Source organism: Ischnura elegans, chromosome 12 (genome assembly GCF_921293095.1).
Source record: "Ischnura elegans chromosome 12, ioIscEleg1.1, whole genome shotgun sequence".
NCBI classification, from domain to species: Eukaryota; Metazoa; Arthropoda; class Insecta; order Odonata; family Coenagrionidae; genus Ischnura; species Ischnura elegans.
Genome location: NC_060257.1, coordinates 23,464,310 through 23,487,740, shown reverse-complemented (window position 1 = coordinate 23,487,740; position 23,431 = coordinate 23,464,310). Strand labels below are relative to the sequence as shown.

The 23,431-nt window shown below is 37.8% G+C and overlaps 1 protein-coding gene across 1 annotated transcript; it reads left to right on the top strand.

The window, feature by feature from the left end:
• The first annotated feature begins 818 nt into the window (after window positions 1-818).
• On the top strand, window positions 819-21,862 carry LOC124169053 (coiled-coil domain-containing protein 112-like). Its single transcript, XM_046547522.1, has 9 exons — window positions 819-1,086; window positions 1,183-1,286; window positions 1,539-1,614; window positions 4,438-4,588; window positions 4,691-4,838; window positions 14,563-14,777; window positions 15,754-15,849; window positions 17,221-17,363; window positions 21,541-21,862. The coding sequence occupies exons 1-9, from the start codon at window positions 968-970 to the stop codon at window positions 21,776-21,778; spliced, it is 1,290 nt and encodes a 429-aa protein (XP_046403478.1). The 5' UTR covers window positions 819-967; the 3' UTR covers window positions 21,779-21,862.
• Window positions 21,863-23,431: the final 1,569 nt, after the last annotated feature.

The window sequence follows — 23,431 nt, the reverse complement described above, 5'->3', positions numbered from 1 at the left end:
TCACTCTCGTCCGACCGCACCTTGAATATGCAGCGAGCATATGGGATCCGGTGCAGAAAGACTTAATCCGCGAACTGAATAAAATTCAAAGGAAGGCTGCGCGTTTCGTCAAAAACTGCTACGGGCGTACAGACAGTGTTACCCAGATGTTAAGCGAATTAGGCTGGGAGCCGTTGGAGACTCGGAGGCTGCGCGCTAGGCTTAGATTGCTTGAACAATTGAGAATGGATATCTTTAAGAGCGACACAGAGAACATAATATTAGAGCCACACTATATTTCCAGGTCCGATAGAAGTGATAAATTAAGAGAGATGTTTTGCCGAACGGATAGATATGCGAATTCGTTTTTCCCCCGAACCATAAAGGACTTTAATAAACGCTAGTCCCTACTTCGTTTGAGCACTTAATTTTTTTTTTTTAGCTGTAAACGGCTGGTGTCCTAACACCCCCTGCCACACGCCTTTTAGGCGGCTTGCGGGGTATTATGTAGATGTAGATGAATTCTTCTTTTTTTATCTAATTTAGCAAGAAAAAGGTGATAAATATTTATGAATTTAAATGAGTACTTGATTTCACAAGATTTTCCGCTAAAGTAGTGTCAATCGTTCGTTCGTGTCATGTTATATTTGCTCACTATTTTGCCACAGTACGAAATTGGCGCTTCTTGGTTAACTAGCGCTGTCGTGATGATTTTAGTAACCAACAACATTTGGGCATAATGTGATATTAGTTTTAGGTACTCTTCATAACTTCCTTGGTTTACAGCGCCACTGCGGGCACCGCGGCACAAAATTGTATTAGCGCGATGCTTATTTGTTTGCAAGAGGATTGTTTGAAAGTGGTCGTAGTGGTTGCTAGTGGGGCGTTGAGAAAATCAATTGAATCAAATACTGGCGTTGACTGGATTTTCGGGGCGAACTGAGGGCAAGACGATTTCTGCCTTATTTATTTTCTTAACGGCCTAAACATGCGGCAGAAACAGTTCGAATTTGATGAGTGTTCAATGTTATGTGGTGCTGTGAAATCACTAAATGAAAATTTATTTAAGGAGATATTTGCATTTCAAGAAACAATGAAGGCGAAGAGGTGAATATTTTTTGTTCAGGATATAGTAGGAGTGGTAAAAGCTCAGAATTTGTGAAAAATTACAATTCTTGCGTGCTTATATTTTGCCTCTTACAGATTGAAAGAGAGAGAGGAGAACCAGAGAATTATTTCTGAGTTATGTGGGTCAGTTAAAGAGATTGCTATTGATGTTCAAGATTCCAGAAAACTTCAAAATATTGGTCAGTTGATTGGTCGCCACCAATTTGTAAAGTATGCTCTCCTAATGATACTTTGCAGGGTTGCATGAGAATCGTTAATAGTGGATGGATCCTTGCAAACTTGCTTGCCCGCTCGACTTTACAAGCGGATAATACATGAGATCTCTGTTTTTGATAATTCTGACTCCTTTGAATCTCTTTGTTGTCTTTCCTTTTCATTAATTTAACATGTCTTGATATTTTTATGATCATGAGTTTTTTCTCTTTCCTTAGATATCAACAAGTTGCGTGCTCGACTGAAAAACATACAAGAGAGAATTCAGAGTTTGAGAACTCACAATGAGTTGAGGTGAGAATTTAATTATTTAGCCATGTTTAATTTGAATTTGGGTGACTGACTGACATGACTGAAGACCAGAGACTAGTCGACTAATTACTGAGATAGCTTTTCCACCATGCCATTTTATAGAAAAAGGTGAAACTAGGATGTTTTTGACAAAGTGGAATGGGAGGAGGGTTTAGCCATTCTTGAAAGTGAAAGGTACAAATCCCAAGGCATGGTTTGACATAGTATCCATCTTTTGCCTGGCTATTCTCTGATGTCAGACCATTACATATTTGTGCATATTTTGGGAAATGGTGATCTTCCATTTACAGATCATTACATCTTTTTATGTTCTGTGGTATATCTTGTAGTTCATGTTGCCTTTATGCATTCTTCGTGAAAGAATGAATAAATTCCAGAAATAACCCTTACACTGTTGGACTCTCGTCCACAGTTATTTCCCAAAATTTCCACCAGAGGGAACACCTCTGTTATTCAATATTTAGTCTTAGTATTACGGGGGGATATATTTTGGTAGGGTTCACACAGAGAGGGTATACCTTGGGCTACTATTCTGGGGGGAGGCCATTAGCATTCTGGGTGGAGGGGGAGTTGGAACGCCTTGTATTCCCCCTTGTGCAATCCGGTTAATAAGAGGGTTGTACCAAAAGTAAGGTTACCATATTTTTTACAAATACAAAACTTTGTTTGTTGATATTCATTTTCAAATCGTTGAAAAGCTTACACTTTTGCCTACTTTTTAATGTAGTCTCCATTTTTTTTACACACTTTTAAAGACAGTGCTCCAGCTTTTTTATCCTTAAGTTGAAGAACTCTCCCACCTACCCATTGAGGAAGTGTGTGCCCTCTGCTCAGACTTCATCGTCGCTCTTGAAGCGTTTGCCACCTAAGAGTTTTGATTCGGGGATATAATAATATACCCACGCTTCATCTCCGGTGACGATAGAGACCAACAAATTCTCCTTGTTGCCCCCCCCCTAAAATTGTTGAAGAAATTTGCGAGTTCAGTCAAGGCGTTGCTCCATGTGTCCGTCAGTCAGCATCCGGGGGACCCAGCAAGCACACATCTTGCGATAACCCAACGTTTCTGTTAAAGTTCTTTCATTTGTGCCTTTGGAAGCTTCAGGAATGCGTTCAACAAGTTCACGGACAGTGACCCTCTGATCTTTGAGCAGCTCACTGTTCTGGACAATTCAAAACCGGCCGTCTTCCACTCCGTTCTTCATCGTGAACTTCCGTGCGACCCTCGGCAAAAGCCCTGCAACATTTGCGGACGAGCTGAAAGGACATGCACTCTTCACCATAAAGTTCAGTCAGTTGCTGATGAATCTCCAACGTGGTAACTTGGAGCGGTAACTTCCTTGCAAGGAAAAATCGAATTACTGCTCAATCCTCACTCTTGGCGGGAACGGGGATCATCATTTTCATTGTTGACGGTTGCTAAGCCAATAATGAGCGACACAGTGAATTGCGGACTGGAGGACTCTAGAGTAGGGGAACCACTGCGCACGGTACTGTTGTAGGATTTAGCCTATCACCTTTGCTCAACATTGTAGCTCACTGGGAACCTTACTTTAGGTACAACCCTCGTAATTTTCTGTGCATGCCCAGGGGGCTGCCACCGGGGCTTGAACCATCTATGAAATATTGAAAATATCATATTGCAGGGAGTAACTCCATTTGCATTACCATCCAACCTCTGATGTAACATATCTAATAAGAATCTGATATGGCTCATGTGTGGGTTACCCCTACTGGGAGGAAAATACATGGGTGACCCACCAGTAGGTCAGAGTGAGATGTTTTGTGACCCATTAGTGATCTATACCATGGCAATTGCGTTCATTGTTTTAAGCGCTTGGTGTGATTGTGGGAGGTCCTAGTGTTAGTGATATGGAATAATTTTTCCTCCTTGGAATTTTTATGCCTCCGTGTTTTGCCTGGGTTCTACTGTAGCATTTTTTTCTTTGAATTCTACCATGGAGATGGCGATAAATTGGAACTGTTCTTGTGTGTTTAAAGCTTAGGGAAGAGAAAACTGCTGGCCTAATGATAGGTAGTTGTATAATGCTTAGAAATTGGCATCAGTTAACATGACTCCCATTTATTGTGAGTGAACTGAAGGATATTAGTGAACTGAAGGATTTATATGGGAGAGCTCAAGGTGTGTAGTGAGAATGGTTCTCTTGCTTAATATGTGCATATTGTCTTTCATATCTGGTGATCCTAATCCATCCCATGAAGAATATTAAGGTGTTAAACATGTATGCATATTTGTAAACGAAGGTAATAAGTTCAAATTTTGTCTCAGATTCTATCAAGTCTAGCCATTTTCTGTGCTCCAATCTTTGGATTACTGCCAACTGTATGTTAATTTCAAACCTCTTTGCCTGCTACGTATTATAGATTCAGTTCTTGTGATATTTCTCACCATTGCTGATTTGGCTGGCTGAAGTCAGCAATTTATTTTACTGTCATTAACCCTCTTACCGCCACCGGGCTGATGTATTGACCCTCACGGGTTGTGCGAAAACTGCCAGGGGCCGATTTATCGGCCAAACTTGTTTGACTTTTTTTTTTTTTTCGAGATTGTGGCCTTTTCAATGGCTGTAATTAAAGTAAACCCATTAATTTATCTATGGTTGTAAGCTATAAATATATCTTTAGCATTGGGAAAACTCTAGATGTATTAAATAAAGTAGCTGAAATAATTTCAAATCTGAAATCTTACAAATTCCGGAAAATGGCCTTGGCATTCTTCAATACATCCCACCCAAAATGGGCTGGCAGTACAAGGGTCAAGCTTAATGTATCCAATCTTTGTAGCATGAAGAAGCTTAAGGATGAGGAGCTACACTTGAAAGCTGAAGTGGATAAGTTTTCAAATGCGATGGAAAACTATGAAAAGCCTGAAGAAATTAGAATAACTCCCGTGCCATCACTCAAGTCTCAGTTTGATAGTGATATGAGGTGTGAGGTAATTATGATAAGTAATAATTATGGAAAGTGGATCTCATATTCATTACATGTTTTTGTGCATAGTAAAATTTATCCAACGTATCGCATGGAAACTTTTCAGGAAATTGTGAAGTTTGAGAACTACTTGACCAACAACGGTGGACATTTTGGTGGATGGGACGAAGAGGATCATTTGGTGTTTGTACAGATCCGACAAAAATATCGACAGAAGTTGCTGTTTGTCAAGGCAGTGCAGAACCGATTCCCTAGTAAGTGATTCAATTCTGTTCCTCATGATTGGTCCTTGTACATTATGTTAATTATGTGAAGTGAAATTGCAATAATGGATATGTGAAATATTAAATAGTTTCTGCTCATGAACTATTAGCTTCATGTACCTTCCTCCTTTATATATTTGATGTTGATAAAATTTTAAAACAGTTTTTGCTTAGCCAGTAACTTTATAGTGACCCTTAAATATGCGTCCAGTGAAAATATTCCTCGGGAAAAGCCATCCATTTTTTTCCATCCATCATCCAATAGGTACTGTATGGTGGATAAAATCTCTCTGAATAACTTCATTGTATGTTTCAATTCTCTTTGGCTCAAGTTTCTTTGTACTTTCATATGTGTGTTTCTAATTTACCACTACTTAAATATTTTTACAACATGTTTCACCGCTAAGTGGCATCATCAGGTACATTTACATTACATAATTCTTGTTTGTTTTTGTTTACATTGAATGAACTTAGTTACATATGATTTTTTATGAATAAATAATCGTGAAAATAACATGTATAAATTAATCATACATAAGGTTTAATATATTAATGCATAAAATGATATAACATTACTAAGAATTAATTACAGAAAAAAATATATTTTGCAAAAGAAGTGTCTGAATATATTGGGAAGATTTGGCATATGACCTGTACTTTTAATTTTGGTTTCATGTGAATGTGGTGACTCAGAAAGGAGGAGGGTGCTCGAAGTACATGTTGTTGCAGAGGGTTCTGTTAGGTTATAAAATGAATCTTCAAATTTCTATTTGTTCCAGAGCATCCATTTTCAGTCCTTTGTACAATGTGTATAAATTTCTTGATTGAAGCTTTCGCGGCTCATGACGATTAAAAATAACTCACATACGGGTGTATGCCGCGTGTCGTACTGGAGATTGCCCCGACGTTTCACGACCGACTGCCGGTCACTTTTTCAAGGGAATAATGTTGGGATTGGTTTTTGCTGCCTTTTTATATATTTCAGGTGGGAGGGGTGGGCGGAGGGTGTGAGGAGTTAGGACTGGAGACGACACGCGGCATACACCCTTATGTGAGTTATTTTTAATGTGTATAAAATTTCTAGGATAAAATCACACGCATGTTTGGTGTCGAGGAGGTGTTTCACTATACTCTGTCCATTTTATCTCTGCGGGTGAGCTGGTGTGGCCAAAGGAAGTGGAGGTGAGGGGAGGGAAAGTTTCTCGACACGTGACTTTCCCCTGACCAATCAGCAAACAGTAGGCGTGGCTTCAGTGAGTCGCTCTCAGACCTCCGCCGAGTGAAAATCATGAATCTGCTCGTGGAGCAGTGTTGCCAAACCTCATGCGTTCTCCTTGTATATGACTAAGTATGCCTTCCACCAACGGTGCCTCATTCAGCTCGGCAGCTGACAGTGTCATGGGCTTCTGTGAAAGGATCATCCCCAATGCCTTCCAAATGAGTTGGTATATTGTCTCGGCACCGGGCCCAAAATACCTGTGGCCACCCCATGACTCACATGTTTTCAGTGTCAAAGTAGGGCGGCTATGTACATTTGGCAACGTTATGTTTGCTCCTCCTCTCTCTCTCTCTCTCTCGCTCTTGTTAGTACCCTATCAGCGAAACCATCCGAGAGTATCCGGGCTCCCACGAAAGCTCACCCGCAGACATAAAGTGAACAGACTATAATAGAGAGGTCATTCCTTGTCATTGAAGCACCTTCATGTCAGCGACATGAGTGGCAACTTTTGTAACCCCATTTAAGTGCATGTTGGTGACAATACATTTAGAGGCTGACTTTAGGATCCCCTTTTGAAATATTCGTAATTCATAGGTTAAGAAGACGAAATCCTCTGAATGGCTAATTTTGCTTTCTTTTGTATCAGTATTTTGCATACCAGCAAGGAGTTGTACTCATTGCTTTTTGCTATGTTATTTACAGTGCAACCTCGATAAAATGAGACCCCACGGTGCTCCAAAAACACACGCTATAGCGAATTGTCGCTTTACTGGAGGTGGAGTAAATAATAGCCATTACACCTGTTGCGAACAGTTATTAGGGAACAGGAGTGGTGCGGCAACAGATAAATTTATATCCGATAAAAGTAAGCATAAATCCAGACAAAAGGCGATGTTTTTTTGCATCACTAAATTTACTACTCAAACAACTACTACCTATTCAAACAATTTATAAGCGCCGCACTGAATAAAAATCATGCGAAGCATTGTTTTTTGGCCATGGTGTCTGCCATTCAAATGCTTTCTATTCACGCAACTCACGGACGTGCGGGAATGCTGCCGTCTGCTTTCTGCCGCCCGAGGAACAAAAGAAGATCAAGCATTCGCGAATATTAATGCCACAATATTTTCACCAAAATGAACTACTTATTTATATCGAACGACAATTTACTACAAGATTTTGAGACTATGCACTTCATTTCCGACAGATCGCAAGAAATTACAGAGATAAGGGACCCTTGGTGAAGGTTTTCCGCAATCTGTCCGGCGAAACTCTCGCTATGGCGAGTGCCAACACCAAAAGGGCCTCGTAAAAACGATTTTTTTACATGTTTATTATAGGGTCAATTGACGGTGCATCGGCTATCTCTCGTAATGGCGGGGGTCTCGCAATAGCCCGTACTCGCTTTAACGAGGTTCCACTGAATAATATTCAGTTCCTTATTGAATTTTTTTGGTGGAAAAAAGTAGGTAAGAAGGAGGTGGATAATAGAATGAAGGGCAGCATGTTCATGAGAGAAATGGTGAACAGAATCATTTGGTATTATGTTGTCTGTGAACAATGATTTTCTGTAAATGGAGAACTCAAGTCTTTTTTTGTTGTTGTGATTAATAAAACGAGGACATTTAAAGTACCATGAATGTCTTTTTTCGATGTTGTAAGATATGTTTGGGTGAATTTCATTAAAAGGATTTAGAAAGGAACCACTTGAGTGGTGAGTCCCTGTCTGCAGGCAAAGAATATTCTCAACATATTGGAACCAATAATTCACTTTTTTAATATGTTGGTTATTGGATTGGGAAATTTTTATTGAGAGAAAGTTGAGAGCCCCATAGCTATTTCCTCTAATTGGCTAAACATATTTTGTAGTTGTTGAAAATGAAATAGTACATTCAATGGTTTTTGGCTCAACTTTGTGGAAATTAATACACGAAAATGAAAAGGAGACTTCGTTGCTTTCCACAGATTTATTTCGTCCGTACGACATGTTTCGACCATAGATCTTTTATACAGTAGATGGCGCTTTCTCCTAGCCCCTTACGGCCGGAGCTTGTAGCCAACATACCGCCCCCATTTTCGCTCTCGGAGTCACATGGTTCGGGTCAAATTAATGGCGGTGTTTGAATTCTCTGTTGTGAATATCGTTCCCGCTCCAGTAAAAGACATGTTACTTTTACTTACAGCGCTAGGGAAATACGTGTCTATTTTGCTATTTATTTTTATTTACGTTTTGCTGTATTATATATGAACCTGATAGCGAAATAGAGTTAATATCAATTCAGCTTTAAGAGGAACTAGTTTCCCCAATTATGAGCTGAAGCAGCCTATAGGAATACATGTTTGTTTTTGTTTGTGTCCTTTACAGAGGATCACCTGCGTGCAAAGGCTCTGTTTTTATGCGTAAATAAATTTGACAGCAGTTAGCAATAATACAGAGGTAGATTACATGGTTTGAAAAAAATGTATACACAACCATAGACGATGAATTTCAAACACCAATCCAGTACATTAATAAGTAATCTTATACAAATGATAGGTACTATCTTTTATCAATAATACGCCATTGATAGAATGTCATTGTTAACTAACCATGGGCTTCATGAATGGATAAAAGGAAATTCTAAGGAAAGGCACTTACAATGTTGCATGACTTTCAAAGCCAGAGAAGAACCAGCTGGTTATTCCTCCTATCTGGTAATTATCTCTCGTTGCTCAGGGCAAATTGATGAAAATACAACTTAAGATTCCTCAGAATGTTTATTAACAAAAGTACCCGCAATACCTACAGTGCCGGCATTGATTTTATGAAATTTTATACGTGAACATCTGTCGTACGTAATTCAGTGCGCATAAAATGATTAAATATGCTTCAACATGTACTAGTAAGAAATTCTTGTTTATTAAAGAAACCTTAAAAGATATACGTCCACTGGATGTGTTATGAAAACATCGCAGATAATAAAGTTCATTCGAAGATGTATTGCCGACAATGGAAAACAAGGTTTTTTTTACATAAGTGAAGATCAAATTTCACTCCATCAAAGAAGACTAAAAATTTTACATTCTAAATGACCACAAGTATGTAAAAATTTAGATTTTCATTAAAGAAGTTGATTCAGAACATCAAATTGAAAGTTTTCTCAATCTTCTAAAGAAACAGTAAGGTACAGCAATACACACCGTGCAATTACCAAAAAGCAAAACATGTACTACTCAGTTTTTTGCGATTAGTTCTGGGAACTGTACAACTGCATTTACAATAGGCCGTCCAAATATCTTTCCTCCTTTTCAGTAGAAATGATATATCCTGCGAGTGGAAATAAATACTTTTGATATCATTCATGAAAAATATGTTCATATATTTGGTAAAACATAGGGGAACCCGGTGCGGAACGGGGTAAGTGATTTTAAGTGCGAAATAAAGCAGGAGTAAATATTACTCCGTTCCGACCAGCCACCTCGTTCCGCCCCGTGTTCCCCCATATATAAATTTCATAGAATTCCAAAATGTGGTTAGACAGCATCCATTAAACAGAATATGCAAGGAAAAAGGGTTTAGAATATAAATTATAATATAATAGTTTAATGTATGGTTTATAATAGTAATTAGAAACCATACAGTCTAAACGAGATTCAGTTAACATAGGGCATTGAAAAAAGAGGAACCTGAAGAGCTGATTAAGGGCTCAGCTTCAGCTCACTCTCAAATAGGCATAATGTAGCCTAAAAATAGTCTTTACAGTTACATGCATGGAAGCCGTACAGATTCTGTAAAATACATTTTGTTCAGGTAGCCGAATGAGTTGAAAATACATTGAAAATAAATCTTACTTGTTCTTAAACTTGATTGATTATTAGGTATTCGAATCTTATTGCACTATATTTTATTGTTATTTGTCTGATTTTCTTCAAAATCTTGCTCCAGGATATAGTCCCTTAAATGTAGAAGTAGGGAAGTAATAGCTGTGAATACTTCCATCGTCTATACACAGAAAATATCCTTGTTCCGTAACTTACCGGATGCTTGAGATACCCTGAATGCTTTTATTTTCTTATTACCTAAATACACATGCACTGCATTACACGCATTGTTACGCAGTAATAAATATATCCTTGGCTAATATGGCATTAAATTTAACGGGAAAAAACTTATCAGTGAAAAGAAACACAAATTTCTTTCAGGAATCCCTCATCGCAACCGAAGGCACTACACGTATTCGCCACGATGCTGACCCGAGTCACGTGGTAGACGACAAGCTTATGTTGACCACGTTTACGTGACGTCATGCGCCATCTACCTACATGAAAGATCTATGGTTTCGACCATAGAGGTCATTGTCAAGTACAAAGATTTTGAATTTTAAGCAAAGGCAAAACTCTTGAAGGGATTGGGGGAAAGAGTGGAAGGAGTGGGTGTCAGGAGGGGGGGAAGGTACTGGGTTGGAAACCCCCAGTGGAGGTTGTGTTGAGAATTGAGAAAACAACCATTGGAGGACGGCGCTGGTGAGACGGAGGGAGGGGGGGGGTTTGTTGACTGGAAAGGGTTTTCCCGTGGAAGAGGTAGGTGATTAGAGGGTGTGGAGTGGGGCGGTAGGGGTCTGGATTTTTGTCTATCCGTGATGTTAAGGGACATTTGTAGGAGTGGGGAAAAACTTTCAAAAAAGATGTCGTTAAGTAATTGACAGTTGGTCATATTCCTCCTTATTTCCAGCTCCTCCATTTTGTCCAATTTCCTCCCTTTCTTCTCTAAGTGTAGTATCTCCGGCACAAAGTCACTTTCATGATTTTCCTCCCAAAGATGTTTCGCAAAATCAGTGGCGGATACAGAAAAAACTCAAGGGGGGGGCGCAACATAGCTTCAGTTGTCTTTACTTTTATCGTTATAAAAGATGATCAAGTCACAGGCAAAGTATATGAAAATTTTATTTAAAGTGATTATAAACATGTAAAAGACAATGCCATCTTATGATATAAAAAAGTTAGAATTGTGGTTTTGCAATGTTCGGCAATACAAGCGGACCCGCAAGGGGGGGGCGCGCGCCCCCCATCTGTATCCGCCACTGCGCAAAATGGGACTGCTACAGATTGCAATTTAGGTAGCACCTCTTATGTTCTGCCACTCTTTTCTCGAACGTCTGTCCAACATATGCCGCAATGCAGTTGTTGCACTTTAACTTGTAAACTTCACTCCTTTCCAAAGGTTGCACTTTGTCGTTTGTATTGAGGTTGTCACCGTTATAGAATGCACACCTATATTTATCCTTCGGAAAGAGGTTTCCTACTTTCTCAGAAATCATGTCATAATACGGCAATTTACACCACCGAATTCTCTCTTTTTCTGTTTTTCCTGGTGTGAAGAGTGATTGATGGGCTCTGTGTGAACGCTTTTTCATAAGCATTTTGTCAATTAAATTTTTATGGTAACCGTTTGAGGTGGCAATTAATTTTATTGTCTCTAATTCTTTGTCAAAAGCTTCTTTAGAGAGAGGGATGTTGATTAGTCTGTTCAAGAGAAAATGAAATGTTTATTCTTAGGGCCCCCGCGCACTGGCAACTTTTACAAAGCAACTATTTAGTTGCTTTGAGGAAGTCCCTATGGAACACACGGCAGTTGCGGCAACTAAAAAGTTGCCCGTGCGCGGGGCCACAGTCAATTTCGTGTGTTTCATTTGAACATCCACAAAGCAACTAAATAGTTGCTTTGTAAAAGTTGCCAGTGCGCGGGGGCCCTTAATCAGTAATATTAGAAACTGATCAACAATCGTTGCTCTCAACAATCAAATCAAATATCCTTCTGGAATACATAGCTATGCAAATGGCAGAAAGCAGTTATTCGTGTTTTTGACCCTGTTCCACCAATTTTAAAAATCTGAAAAAAAATAGGATTATACTTTAAGATAGGGGTAACAACATATATTCTTTTGGCGTGTCTATTGTTTTCTAAAATTTTTAATTTAATTTTGAAAATTTCAAACTTATGTAAAAGTTTAGTTTTCGGTTCAAAAATTTTGAAAAAAATCAGGACTGTAGATCATAATAGTATACACAATTTAAAATCAAGAAAACGATTTTACAAAAATGAAAACTGGAGATATGGTCAAAAAACTAAAAATCGTGTTTCAATTTTTTCTGGGGTTAATTTCCATTGTTGAGGCCTGAAACTGTGGTTAAACACTTAATTTTGGATGCACTTAAAGTGTACATATATTTTTTATTTCTCAAAATATCGGGGGGCACTTTTCACCATCTTAACCTGCTACACCCTTTGTTCTTTTGCTTAGTTTATTGATATTTTCTTACAATGTAGTAGGCAATGCTTATTTACTCAAACATTCATTTATTTACTGTATTTATAATACTGTTACGGGTTCTAATCAAAATTAGCTGTCGACAATTTAGAATTCAGCAGCTCTTTATTGAAAACACTTCAACGAATGATATCTTATCAGAACTGATTTACTGCAATACAAAGAATCAATATAAACAAACTGCCCATCACCCAGCGACGCCCACATCACACACAGGCGCCGCTACAATACTATATACAATGTTGTGTTCTTTTGATTTGCCTATTTTCTCACGATGTAGTGGGCAATGCATATTCATTTACTTGAAAATTAAATTTTTTACTGTGCTTATTTCATTACACTTTATGTATGTTTTATGTAGAAAATATTTCAAATTAACATGTCAAACTTCAATGCTTATTTTTTTATTCTTATGCAGTCCTCTTGTAATCCTCCACTGTTATAGGAATTTATCACCTTTTTTGAAATGCAGCTTCAATTGTTCGTAACAATGCAGTTCCACGAAAATATGAGTGAAAATGGTGAATCCAAGAGGGTTTCCTGAGCGTTATAAATTCCATGTATTTCATCAACCCATGTAGATTGACGTCACAAGCCGACGGTAGTGACAATCTTTGCTGACTGAAGTTACCACCGACCTACCTTCCTGCACAGTAGGTCTGATTGGAAAAATTGATTTCTTTAAAATCCATCCGGCTCACTGAAAAAAAGTTGTGTGACTGATAAAATATAAGGCCTGAAAAATTTGAGACTTCTATGTGAACCCCTGACCCATTAGTATATACATAATTGTAGATTCTCTGCACTCTCCTCCCCCTACTTCCTTATTTGTGTCTCTATAAGTTAGAGATGTAATTCCGTAACCTTTGTAAATGAGAAACTTGGCAAGTGAGAAACCTCTGTAAGTGAGAAAAAATGAGGCGGTATTGTAGTGGCCGAAAAGGAGGCAGTATTGTAATGGCCTCAAAATCCGAATACCACCAGCAAAATTGTTATGGAGGACAGGGCTGTTTGCAAGGCAGAGGAAAGAGTGAAAACAGCCCTGATAGTCATATAAACAGGATATCTGAAGGTGGGAAGAGGAAGGGAATAGCCAGAAGGATGACAAATAAAAATATAGACCGAGGTGCAAGAATAACCTAACTAAGGGAATCAGTTCCATTAGTGTGCCTCAACTTTTTCTCATTTAAGTTAATATCCGTTTTCACTGAGTTACCCCTCCCTACCTGTAGATGATAGTTTTTTAAATAATTGCGCCTGTACTGTCATAATAGCCTCACACATATATTCAACAATGTGAGGCTTCACTTCATGGAAGTTGTTTATGTTGTTGACTTTGAACACTTACTGTAAACTACTGACTATTCTTGGTAAAATCTTTTAGACTTGCCTTGGCTAAAAGACTACTTTTAATCATATCAGGGATGCCGACTTACAAAAAATATTGGGGGTGGCCAAACCGGGGATCTTTGCCCCGGGAAATTTTATAAGTAGTGAGTTTTAAGCATTTTAGAAGAGTCATATGATCAACATTAGAACCCTAATAACTCGAATCTTGATATCTGGACACATGCAGAAAATCGACAAGCCTGACACATTTTTTCCTCACACCCATAACGAATTTTTGAGGGGGCTCGGGCCCCTTCAAGCCCCATGGAGTCGGCGCCACTGAATCATATAAAACTATTACTTGAGGTGGAAAAATTATTTTTGAACTGCTGAATGTATGTTGAGCAATATGTCTTTATGAACATACTTTTGAGCTGCCTATAAGTGAGATGATATGCATTTTAAAATCTAGCCTAATTAAAATTTCCTATTGGAATAGTTGGGGAGTGAATTATTCAGACTGAAATATTTATAGCTCTGATCTTTGTTCTATCCTGAGAATGATAGGTTAATAAGTTTAGTACATGCAATATACTGTCCGCTGGAATATGTGAAGTGGCACCAAAAGTTCGACATAGCATGTGCCTCTGAATTCAGGTTCATACTACTCAGATGGCAGGTAGTAACTTTCAATGGACAGTTGTGAATTTCTTATTTTTTTACTGTTTTAAATTATTCTTTTCCTCTTGATACCTATTTGTATATTATCTCATAAGTTTTACAGATAATGGTTTGTAGTGTAGCATTTATGTTTTATGCATATTGTGTTTGAAAATTTTTTTGAAAAAACTTTTCTTAGGGTTGACAGAGGATAGTGTACTCAAGCATGAAAAGTGGTATGCACAATACCTAAAATTACGAGAAAAACAACGGAGTGCTATTAGAAAATGGCGAGCCGAGAAAGAACAGGAGAGAAGCAAAAAGAGATTTAGTGCTGTGAAACCAACGGCTCGTACTGCTGAAGATGACCTTGTAGAGAGACTTGAAAGGAAGCAGAAGCTGGAAGAGTGGAAGGTATGAAATAGTTAAAGACATGATGATGCAAAGCAGTGATGTTGTCGGCCATCTAATCTTATTCAAGGACTGTATACTAGGCAGTTGGGTGCCTTTATGATGACACCTACAAGTACACGTTCAGTATGGATACTTGTAGGTGACTCTGTTAAGGTATGGTACTGTCTAGTCCACAGTTATTTCCTTGAATTATATCTAAAATTCTAGGAGCCCCATGTTTTCAAAGTTCAGGTTTTTGCCTCAGGCAGTGGCATAGCTAGGGAGGAGGTCCGGGGGGTCCGAACCCCCCGAAATATGAAGACAAAATTACTTTCCCCCATAAAAGAAAACAAAATATTGAACAATAATGAATTTACAAAAGATTTATTTAACAAATGAAGTTTTTTTGATTATTAAAAGTGTCAAAATTACATAGTTTAAAACCCTCTAGATACTTAGTACCCTGTTTTTCAAAAATTTTCCCCCTGGCTTTGGACCCCCCCAAACGAAATTCCTGGCTATGTTACTGGCCTCAGGACTGAAGTGCTATGCACACAAATATGCTGCCCTTAGACATTATATGCCTGACAATGTGGACTATTTTGGCCTCTAAGGACAACAAAACTCATTAGAGGAAGAAGATGCCTTAGTTGTACCTAAAACCCCTGGAGTGAATTTGTCAGATCTGGGTTTGTATCTTTGTCAAGGCCATTGATTTTTTCTTCGTGAAATGCTATTATGTTGATTTAAAGCTTGTGGAAAGACTGACACACTGTAATGAAATCTTGGTGAAATTCACATAAATAATTCAACCAGATTTTGTTGCTTGCTGAAATCACAAGGTACTATAAATCAAATTACAAATTACAATATTTAAAAATCCAATTATGTACTACATTTCAATGGTCAAAATGGAAAGAATCGTCAGAAATACTATTAAATTGATAATTCCAATAGATAATTAATGAGACTACTGAATGTATACTTCAATTAACAGAGGAGGAAGATGGAGGAGAAGAAGCTAAATGAAGAGGAGAGGCAGAGAATCAGGCAATGGAAAGCACAGAAGGAATATGAGAGGAAGCAATTGCAGGTAAGCACATAATTGGATTTTTTGTGTAGCCTTCTCTATGGAAATATAATTTGTGAATGAACAGAGTATCTATTTTGGAGTTTATTCTATTTAATATTGGGCCCTGGGCATTTTTTCTTTTATTAATAGTGGTCCCTAACGAAGGATTGCAAAGAAATAAGTGACTCCTGATATGATTGCTGTGCTATCTCCTTATGTCTTGTTTTTATTGCCGGTGACTAAATAGTAGTAACTGAAGAAATATAGTACGCACTATGATCTTACCACAGGCTCTGGTTGTCATAATACAATAAGTTTTATCAGAAAAGTTCTGTAAAAGACAAAAATCACAGTTTTGGTTGTCTCCTGGTAATGCAATTAAGATTTCCTTTCATTGATATTCTTATCATGTGGAACAATTGCAATCTGTTTTTTCCCCCTGAGCCCCATCCAGATTGCAGAATGACAATAGATCCCCAGGTTGAAGTCCTTTGCTCATGTGTGCGTACGAAAATTCCACTACCTATTCAGACAGTAGAGTCCTGATTATCGCTATTTGCATGACCATTCTTTGATTTTTCCTTCCATCAGGTAATTGACCAGTCTGCCCTCCTCCACCTTACATTTCTTACTTCCTCTATACCTCCTATCGTAATCTTACCCAGTTTATACCATTGTGTATTTAACTGAAATTTCAAAAGATTCAGAGAAGTTATGTCGCTGAAATCTGTTTGAAGACTGTTCTTTAAATGATATTGAATGAATGATCATTTTATTATCTATTTTGCCTCTCCCTCTTTCAGAATGGGTAATCAGTGCTTTACTCTTCTTCACTGTATTAGCATTTTTGTCCCAATATCGGCCAAGGCCCATGATGATGCACTTGCTATTTTATATATATACACAGGTGATAAATAACAATATTATGTTCTGTTTTGTGAATAATTGTTTATTATTTGAGTGCATAAAGTATTCACACATTTGCATTTCTTTGTCTTGATACCACGCAAGTTGTAGGATTAAAATATGTGGTACTCAATTTTTAAATAATTTGAGATTAATTGGGAGTAAGGAAATCAAAGATTGGTCAGGAATTAAGAAACGAGTATTCAAGATCATCTTGAATGCCTTGAGCACTCTGCTCAGTGGCATTATTATTACATATGTATGTATTTCTGAATGAAAATAGCCACATTTGGATAACTGGTGGATCTTCAAGTGAATCGCTCATTGAGTCATTTATTGCTTGAGGAAACAATTTGATCTCTAATGTAGAAATACAGAAAACCCTCCCAGGAATGAAATAACTGATTGATTTTTATCTCATATGCTTCATGGGATTTGGCATATGACTTGGGATGGTATGATTGAGTTTTTACTTTTCCCTTAAAGGATTTGAAAAGGGCTGCTGTGGAAGTTTATAAGAAGGAAAAAATGTACAAGCAGAGTGCGCATCTAATGCTTCAAGAGCTGAAAGAATTGAAGGAGAGGGAGGAGAAAGCAGCTCAAGCCAACATGCTTCTCAAGAGCTTCAGGTAACGAGAAACCTGGGATTTTTCTGGTTTAGTAAGGGAGTGTCAGTTATCTGAATCTTGTAATTCATCATAAAAGCCAGTATATGAAAAACTCAGCTATAAATTAAAATTCAGAACTTCACAAAAAAATAGATTCAGAGGTATGGAGTGTTTATTGAAAAAAGTTAATGCATACTTGACACCATCTTTCATTCATTTGTAGGTGTAACCGAAAACTGCTGCACACAAGTTATTTAAATTGAGTCGGGTTGTTTGTTAGCAGTATCAATGTTATTTCCAGGCTTTACTTCTGAATTACATATCATCATCATCATCATCATCATAAGTCAACTATCCTAAGATTGGTTTAATGCAGCTCTCCATTCTGATCTCCTATCCGCTAGCCTTTTCATAGCGACGTATTTGGGACCCTCATGAAATTGGCTTAAAAACAGAGTTAGAACGCGTGCAAAATAAGAGAGATACACTGTAGAACAGACAGATTCAGAATCTCTTTTTTTCCACGGTCAATAAGAGATTATAAGGGCAGCGTTAGAACTCACAAATAGATTAGATGACTTTGCAGTGTGGGCTACTAACTTATGTATACTCTAATGCACGTTTCTTTATATTATTATTATTTCTAACAGCATGTGGAAGTGCAATTTGTTAGAATGTGTAACATTTTTATGGCTGTGTGGTGTGCATGTGGGAATCCAATTGCATGCTACATGATGGTGATTGATCACCCCCTACCAAACACCCTAGAGGTGGCTCGCAGGGTATTATGTAGGCGTATTTCTTCTCTTTTATATCCTTTATAACCTGTCCTATGTAACTCGTTCGATGCCGTTTCTTGCCCTTCTTCCCTTCCACCTATCCTTCTGCAATTGCTTTCATCATGCCTCATAATGTGCCCTACCCAGTTGTCCCATCTTCTGATTAAGGTTGTCATGCCACTCTCATAGGAGGGCGTCCGAGTCGAACTTGGGTTTGGAACAGGGGGGTTAGATCAGCGGAAAGAGAGACCTCATTCCCTCGAGAGTGACACAAAGTTTTATTCTTACGTTTTAGAGATGGGCGCTAGGCAGCTCTCACTGGTTACTTGTCTCCCTCAGATGAGTTGAATCCCATGCTAATGGTCCCACTCGTGATGGACCAACCCTTCGTCTGACGGCAGCCTCCCAGTCGTCGCAAAATTACTTCCCCTCTCCCAAAAAGACTTTCCCTTTTATCTCCCTCCAAGAGGGGTCGTCAGCTTAGGAAAGAAAGGAAAAGGGAAAGGAGGGGAAGGTTTCTCTCGAATATTCTTGGCGCCCTTTGACCATCACGCGCCCCGCGCTCACCCATGTGCCTAGTCATCCGATGCCGACGCCCAGCATCCAAGGGCAAGGAGAAAGCGACCGTGAGGGGGGGAAGAAGGAGATCGTATATGACTGGCAGAGGACTTCGCCTTCTCACGTGCTGATCGCTCAGCCATGTGCCTTAGACCCAAGACTTTACGAAACCACTTGGGAAGGGAAGGGGATAAGATAAGGGAGAGAATAATTTTTGGAAGTTGGCAGAAAATTTGTGATGCTGCCTTTGCCTTAGATTTCCTATTATTCTGATAAGCAGAATATTACAAGGTATTTAGAAGACTTAATTTTTCTCTCACTTTTCATAGTACTTCCTCATTGTTCACTCAGTCGATCCACTTTATCTCCATCATTCTTTGGTTGGCACCACATTTCGAATTCTTCCACTCTTGACTTTTCTGCTACTGTCAATGTCCAAGCCTAGCTCTCATATCTATGCTACATTTCATTCTGAGATGTCTTCCTCCAAGGCTCATGTTTAGAGATAGCAAAATATGCATGAAAAAATGACAAGGGCATTCTGTGTTCCAAGGTTTTGTGCTAATTTTCCTGGTAATTCAAAACTGGCCTAACGCCTTGCTAATTTTAGTGCTAATTTAACCAGGTTACACACTAGTTTTTCTATGGGTACTGGAATCTCACAGTAAGTGTTCTGTACAGATTTAATTTTTTAATTTAATTTAATAATAATTTAAGTTCACCCAACATGAAAATGCAATAATAGGGTAAACTATTTTCAGAATTAATCATAATCACAATCATTATAGAAAAATATCTTAATAGGCCACTAGTACAATTAAGCACCAAAAGAGTCGAGGCCAGCTGAATGCCACGTAATAGATTCTGTACAAATTTATAATGTCTCTAACATCAACGATATCTGTCTGTGAAACATTTCCATAGGTAAGTTTATATTTAATTCGCTTCAAAGTCCATCGAATGAGATACAAATTCTATGAATAGGTGCATTAATACAATAATTTGTATGCACACTTCTTGTATAAAATGCCTTTTTGAGCCTTACTTTTTTGTTGCTTTTGATAATTTATTGCTCATTTTTTCTGTATACCGACCTATACTTCGCAGCCATTAATTTATCTGTTTATGGATCTTTAAAAAACCTCACATTTTGTGTTTTTGTTATTAATAGTTTAAACAGGAAAGACATTTTAATGTTAGAATTCCAATAAATTCTCCCCTGACGGAGTATATGTGGAAGCCCAGTTGATAAGATGCTTAACTTATGGGTGACAGGCATGAGGTCTAGACCCAAGTGGAGATTGTAATGTTCATCTTAATTTATGTTACATTTGTGGAATCCTACAATGCACTCTTGTTTTTCACTTTTTCATCAGAAGAATAATTAAATTTGTGAATATTTTTTTGTGTTTACTGCATCAGGCTTTTTTCTGATGCAGGCAGCCCTCTGATTATTTTAGGTTTTTGTCTATATGTATACCACATTCTGGAAAAAATAATTAGCCCTGTGATGCTGAAATTTTTGTTTACATAATAAAAAAACATATAACTTTCAAAGAAAGAAATATTTTCCTCAATATGCCTGTGAGTTCAAGCAATGGAAAAAAATATGTTACATATTTCCTTAGAACTTTAAATTCTATTATTTTTTCAAGCCAAAAATCACAAACTGGTATGTGTCAATGGTAGCTTATTTGAATTTTGTATTATAATGTGAGGTGCTGGTCGTAATGGGCATGTGAAAGTTAAAACCATCTCATGTTTCTAATCGATCTTACTCAACTAATGTTTTGTGATTTCTTTATGAATTAAATCAGAAATAAATACTTACTTTATTCCTTCACCTCTTATGGCCTCTGAATTTACAGTTCTTCTTGCTTGTGATTTTGCTTTGATACTATGGCTGATTGCAATTTTCTTTCACTGCTCTTTGAAATTAATGTCTTTTTTCCCCACTTGTTGCATAAATAATTCTTTATCATTTATGCTCATAAGCTTGGTTTAAGGTGAGAATGTTTTTATTTACTGGGTGTTTAGTATTATTTTGTTGGGTTGACTGTTAAGAATTACTTTCCCTTACCCTTGGTAAATTGAGGGTAGATTCAACTGATACCTATGTATTATGTATTATGAAATACAGTAAAACCTCTTTACATTGTAATGGAGGGGACCAAAATTTGGGCAATTTGATGTATGGAGGTTCACTATAGAGAGGTTTTAGTGATAGGCACAATTTTTTCATATCCGTCGGAAATGAAAGGCAGTAATGTCTTTTAAACCATTACATATATTTATGTGTTTAAACAAACATGCATGCATTAGTGATCATACATTTATTATTTAATAATTCCAGAAAGGGAGCGCTATCGCATGATTTTTACCATGATTCGAGAGAAAACGATGTAATCTCTCTCAATTCAACAGTCACTTAAAATGATTAGGAGAGTTGGATTCCTCTTTTCCTATTTACTGTTAGGTATGCTCTCATATTGAATGAAATGGCCACAACTAATGATTAAAGTGAAAATTACAGCATATTAAAGGTACATATAAGAAAAAAAAGTGAAACATTTATGTATTACTGAAAATGTCATTTCATGCACGTAATCACGGCTGCATTAATGGTCTCTTGTTGTCTTGGTACGATTTGCGGAGGTAGTTAGGCAGTCTCGGGGGTGTCTCCTTGGTATGATAAGTGGAGGTTTTACGATATAAAGAGGTTCACTACAAAGAGGTTTGCCTATAAATTTACATGTAAATCAGACGGGACTGTAGGGGTGGTATGAAGTATGGAGGTTTACGGTGTAAAGAGGTTCACTACATAGAGGTTTTACTGTACTTCTTTTGTCTTTCATGTTAAGGCAACAAGATGAGACATATATAGAAAGGAGAAGGTTGTATACAAGCCAGAAACTGAAAAATAAAGAAAATGAAGCCAACAAATGGAGATTAATTGGCAGACGAGTTAGCACTTCTGTAGAGAGGGACCCTGACCGCTTGTTACAACCAACCCTTGCCTGGAAGGATCGTTTGATGAGCAAGTCTGCAGAACCAATCAGCAAGCCGATTTTGCATCTGAGGAATATGCCTCATCTGTGAGTAAAAATTAGTCGTTTGCTTATTTCAAACTTAATATTTTCTTCTTAATGCACATGGCCAAGCCTGTGGAATGGTGCAAGAAAGTTACATAAGTATGTACTGTGGACAGAAATTTATTTGGAGTGTATCGTTTGAGACTGTATCTCCCGAGGATTTTGGGGGTGAGAACCTCCAGATGTTACTGCACTTGCTACGACCTTGACCTTATGTACAGTGAAACCTCTATTTTACACTTTTGAATGGACCACTTACAAAAAGTGCAAAATTGAGGAAATTGTAAAATAGAGTATCATTGTTTACAGATGGTATTGTTTGGGACCTGATAAAAAGTGTGCAAAATCAGGGAAAATGTAAAATGGGGGAATGTAAAATCGAGGTTTCACTGTATTTAGATCTCTGTCAGGACATTGGGATAAATTTTTTGGAATTTATCAATGTTTTTCTGTATGTTTTCTGCTGTCTTTATTTTACAATGTTTTAAGTATCACTCTGGATACATAAGAGAAATCATTTTAAAGAAACAAGTCCTACCCTTGAGCTTTCATTTTTTCTTCATTTTAACCTTTTCCCTACTAAAGACGAAATTATGCATCTGGATGTTTCTTGACCCGGGAGATGAAAGCAGCAAATTTTCGTTGGAGATTTTCCTATGCAGGTGAACAAATGCTAAATATATACACGTTTCCTAGCTCTCCTCCTTTTATGATGGTCGGGGGTATGGGATGTCTTTGTTTCGGGACCCGACAGAGCAGGGCTGAGGCTTTACCCTTGAAATCTGGGAGCAGGTACCCGAACCCCTCATCATATATTACCCCTCTTAGCGGTCACACAATTGTCTATCCAGTCATTTTGCAAAATAAATATTTGTTCCTTTCTCAAAAAATACAAACTAAGAATTGAATTCTTTATCTTTTGATCAGCGTTTACAATTTTAAAACAAAATTCTACAATAAATATTAACTTATATCTTGATTTTAGTATTAACATCAACATGGAGATTGTCGCTGCATTAAATGTGTTAATATTGACGATAGAGCTTCGTTCCAAATTTGACAATTCTCAGAATAAAACGAAGAATTCAATTTGAAGTCTGCAATTTACATTCTAGCAACAATTATCCATACAACTAATTCATATAAACATGGTGTCATTGATTGTAAACTAATGCCGCTGGTAGGGTTATAAACCCCGAAAGGAGGGAGCCCAACTACCCTCGGAGTGCGAGATAATGCGGAGTCCTCATTAGGAAGGGTCGAAAAAGGTTGGTGCTGAATGTGCATGATTATCAGCGAGACCCTTCTTAACGAATGTCCTGTTAATATTGCTTCGTACGGTGGGAATGGAATAGTCTCTCGGGGCTCAGTACAGCAGTCATGCTAAGGTGAGAACTCCACCGTCTTGAAAGGGTTAAATCAAGTTCTTTGTTAAAGAATATTAGACTATTTCAACTGCTGTCTTCTTTTTTGACCCAAGTGTAATTAGGAATAACTATTAACTGCTTGATGAGAGGGCAAGGGGAGATGGTGGGGGAATTATTGTTTGTAGGCTTCTACATTTGCTTAATACCCTGCTAGCTGGCTCATGGGTTTTTGGGAGCTGTAGCATTCATGTAACAAAGTGCAGTTTTACACAAAATTCACTGTGCTATGTGTA

Excerpts from the sequence above, each read along its gene's own strand:
- LOC124169053 (XM_046547522.1), top strand. The coding sequence starts at position 968 with ATGCGGCAGAAACAGTTCGAATTTGATGAGTGTTCAATGTTATGTGGT. Across the intron at positions 14,778-15,753 it reads AGAAGCTGGAAGAGTGGAAG|AGGAGGAAGATGGAGGAGAA; the intron begins GTATGAAATAGT and ends TTCAATTAACAG. Across the intron at positions 17,364-21,540 it reads ATGCTTCTCAAGAGCTTCAG|GCAACAAGATGAGACATATA; the intron begins GTAACGAGAAAC and ends TTTCATGTTAAG.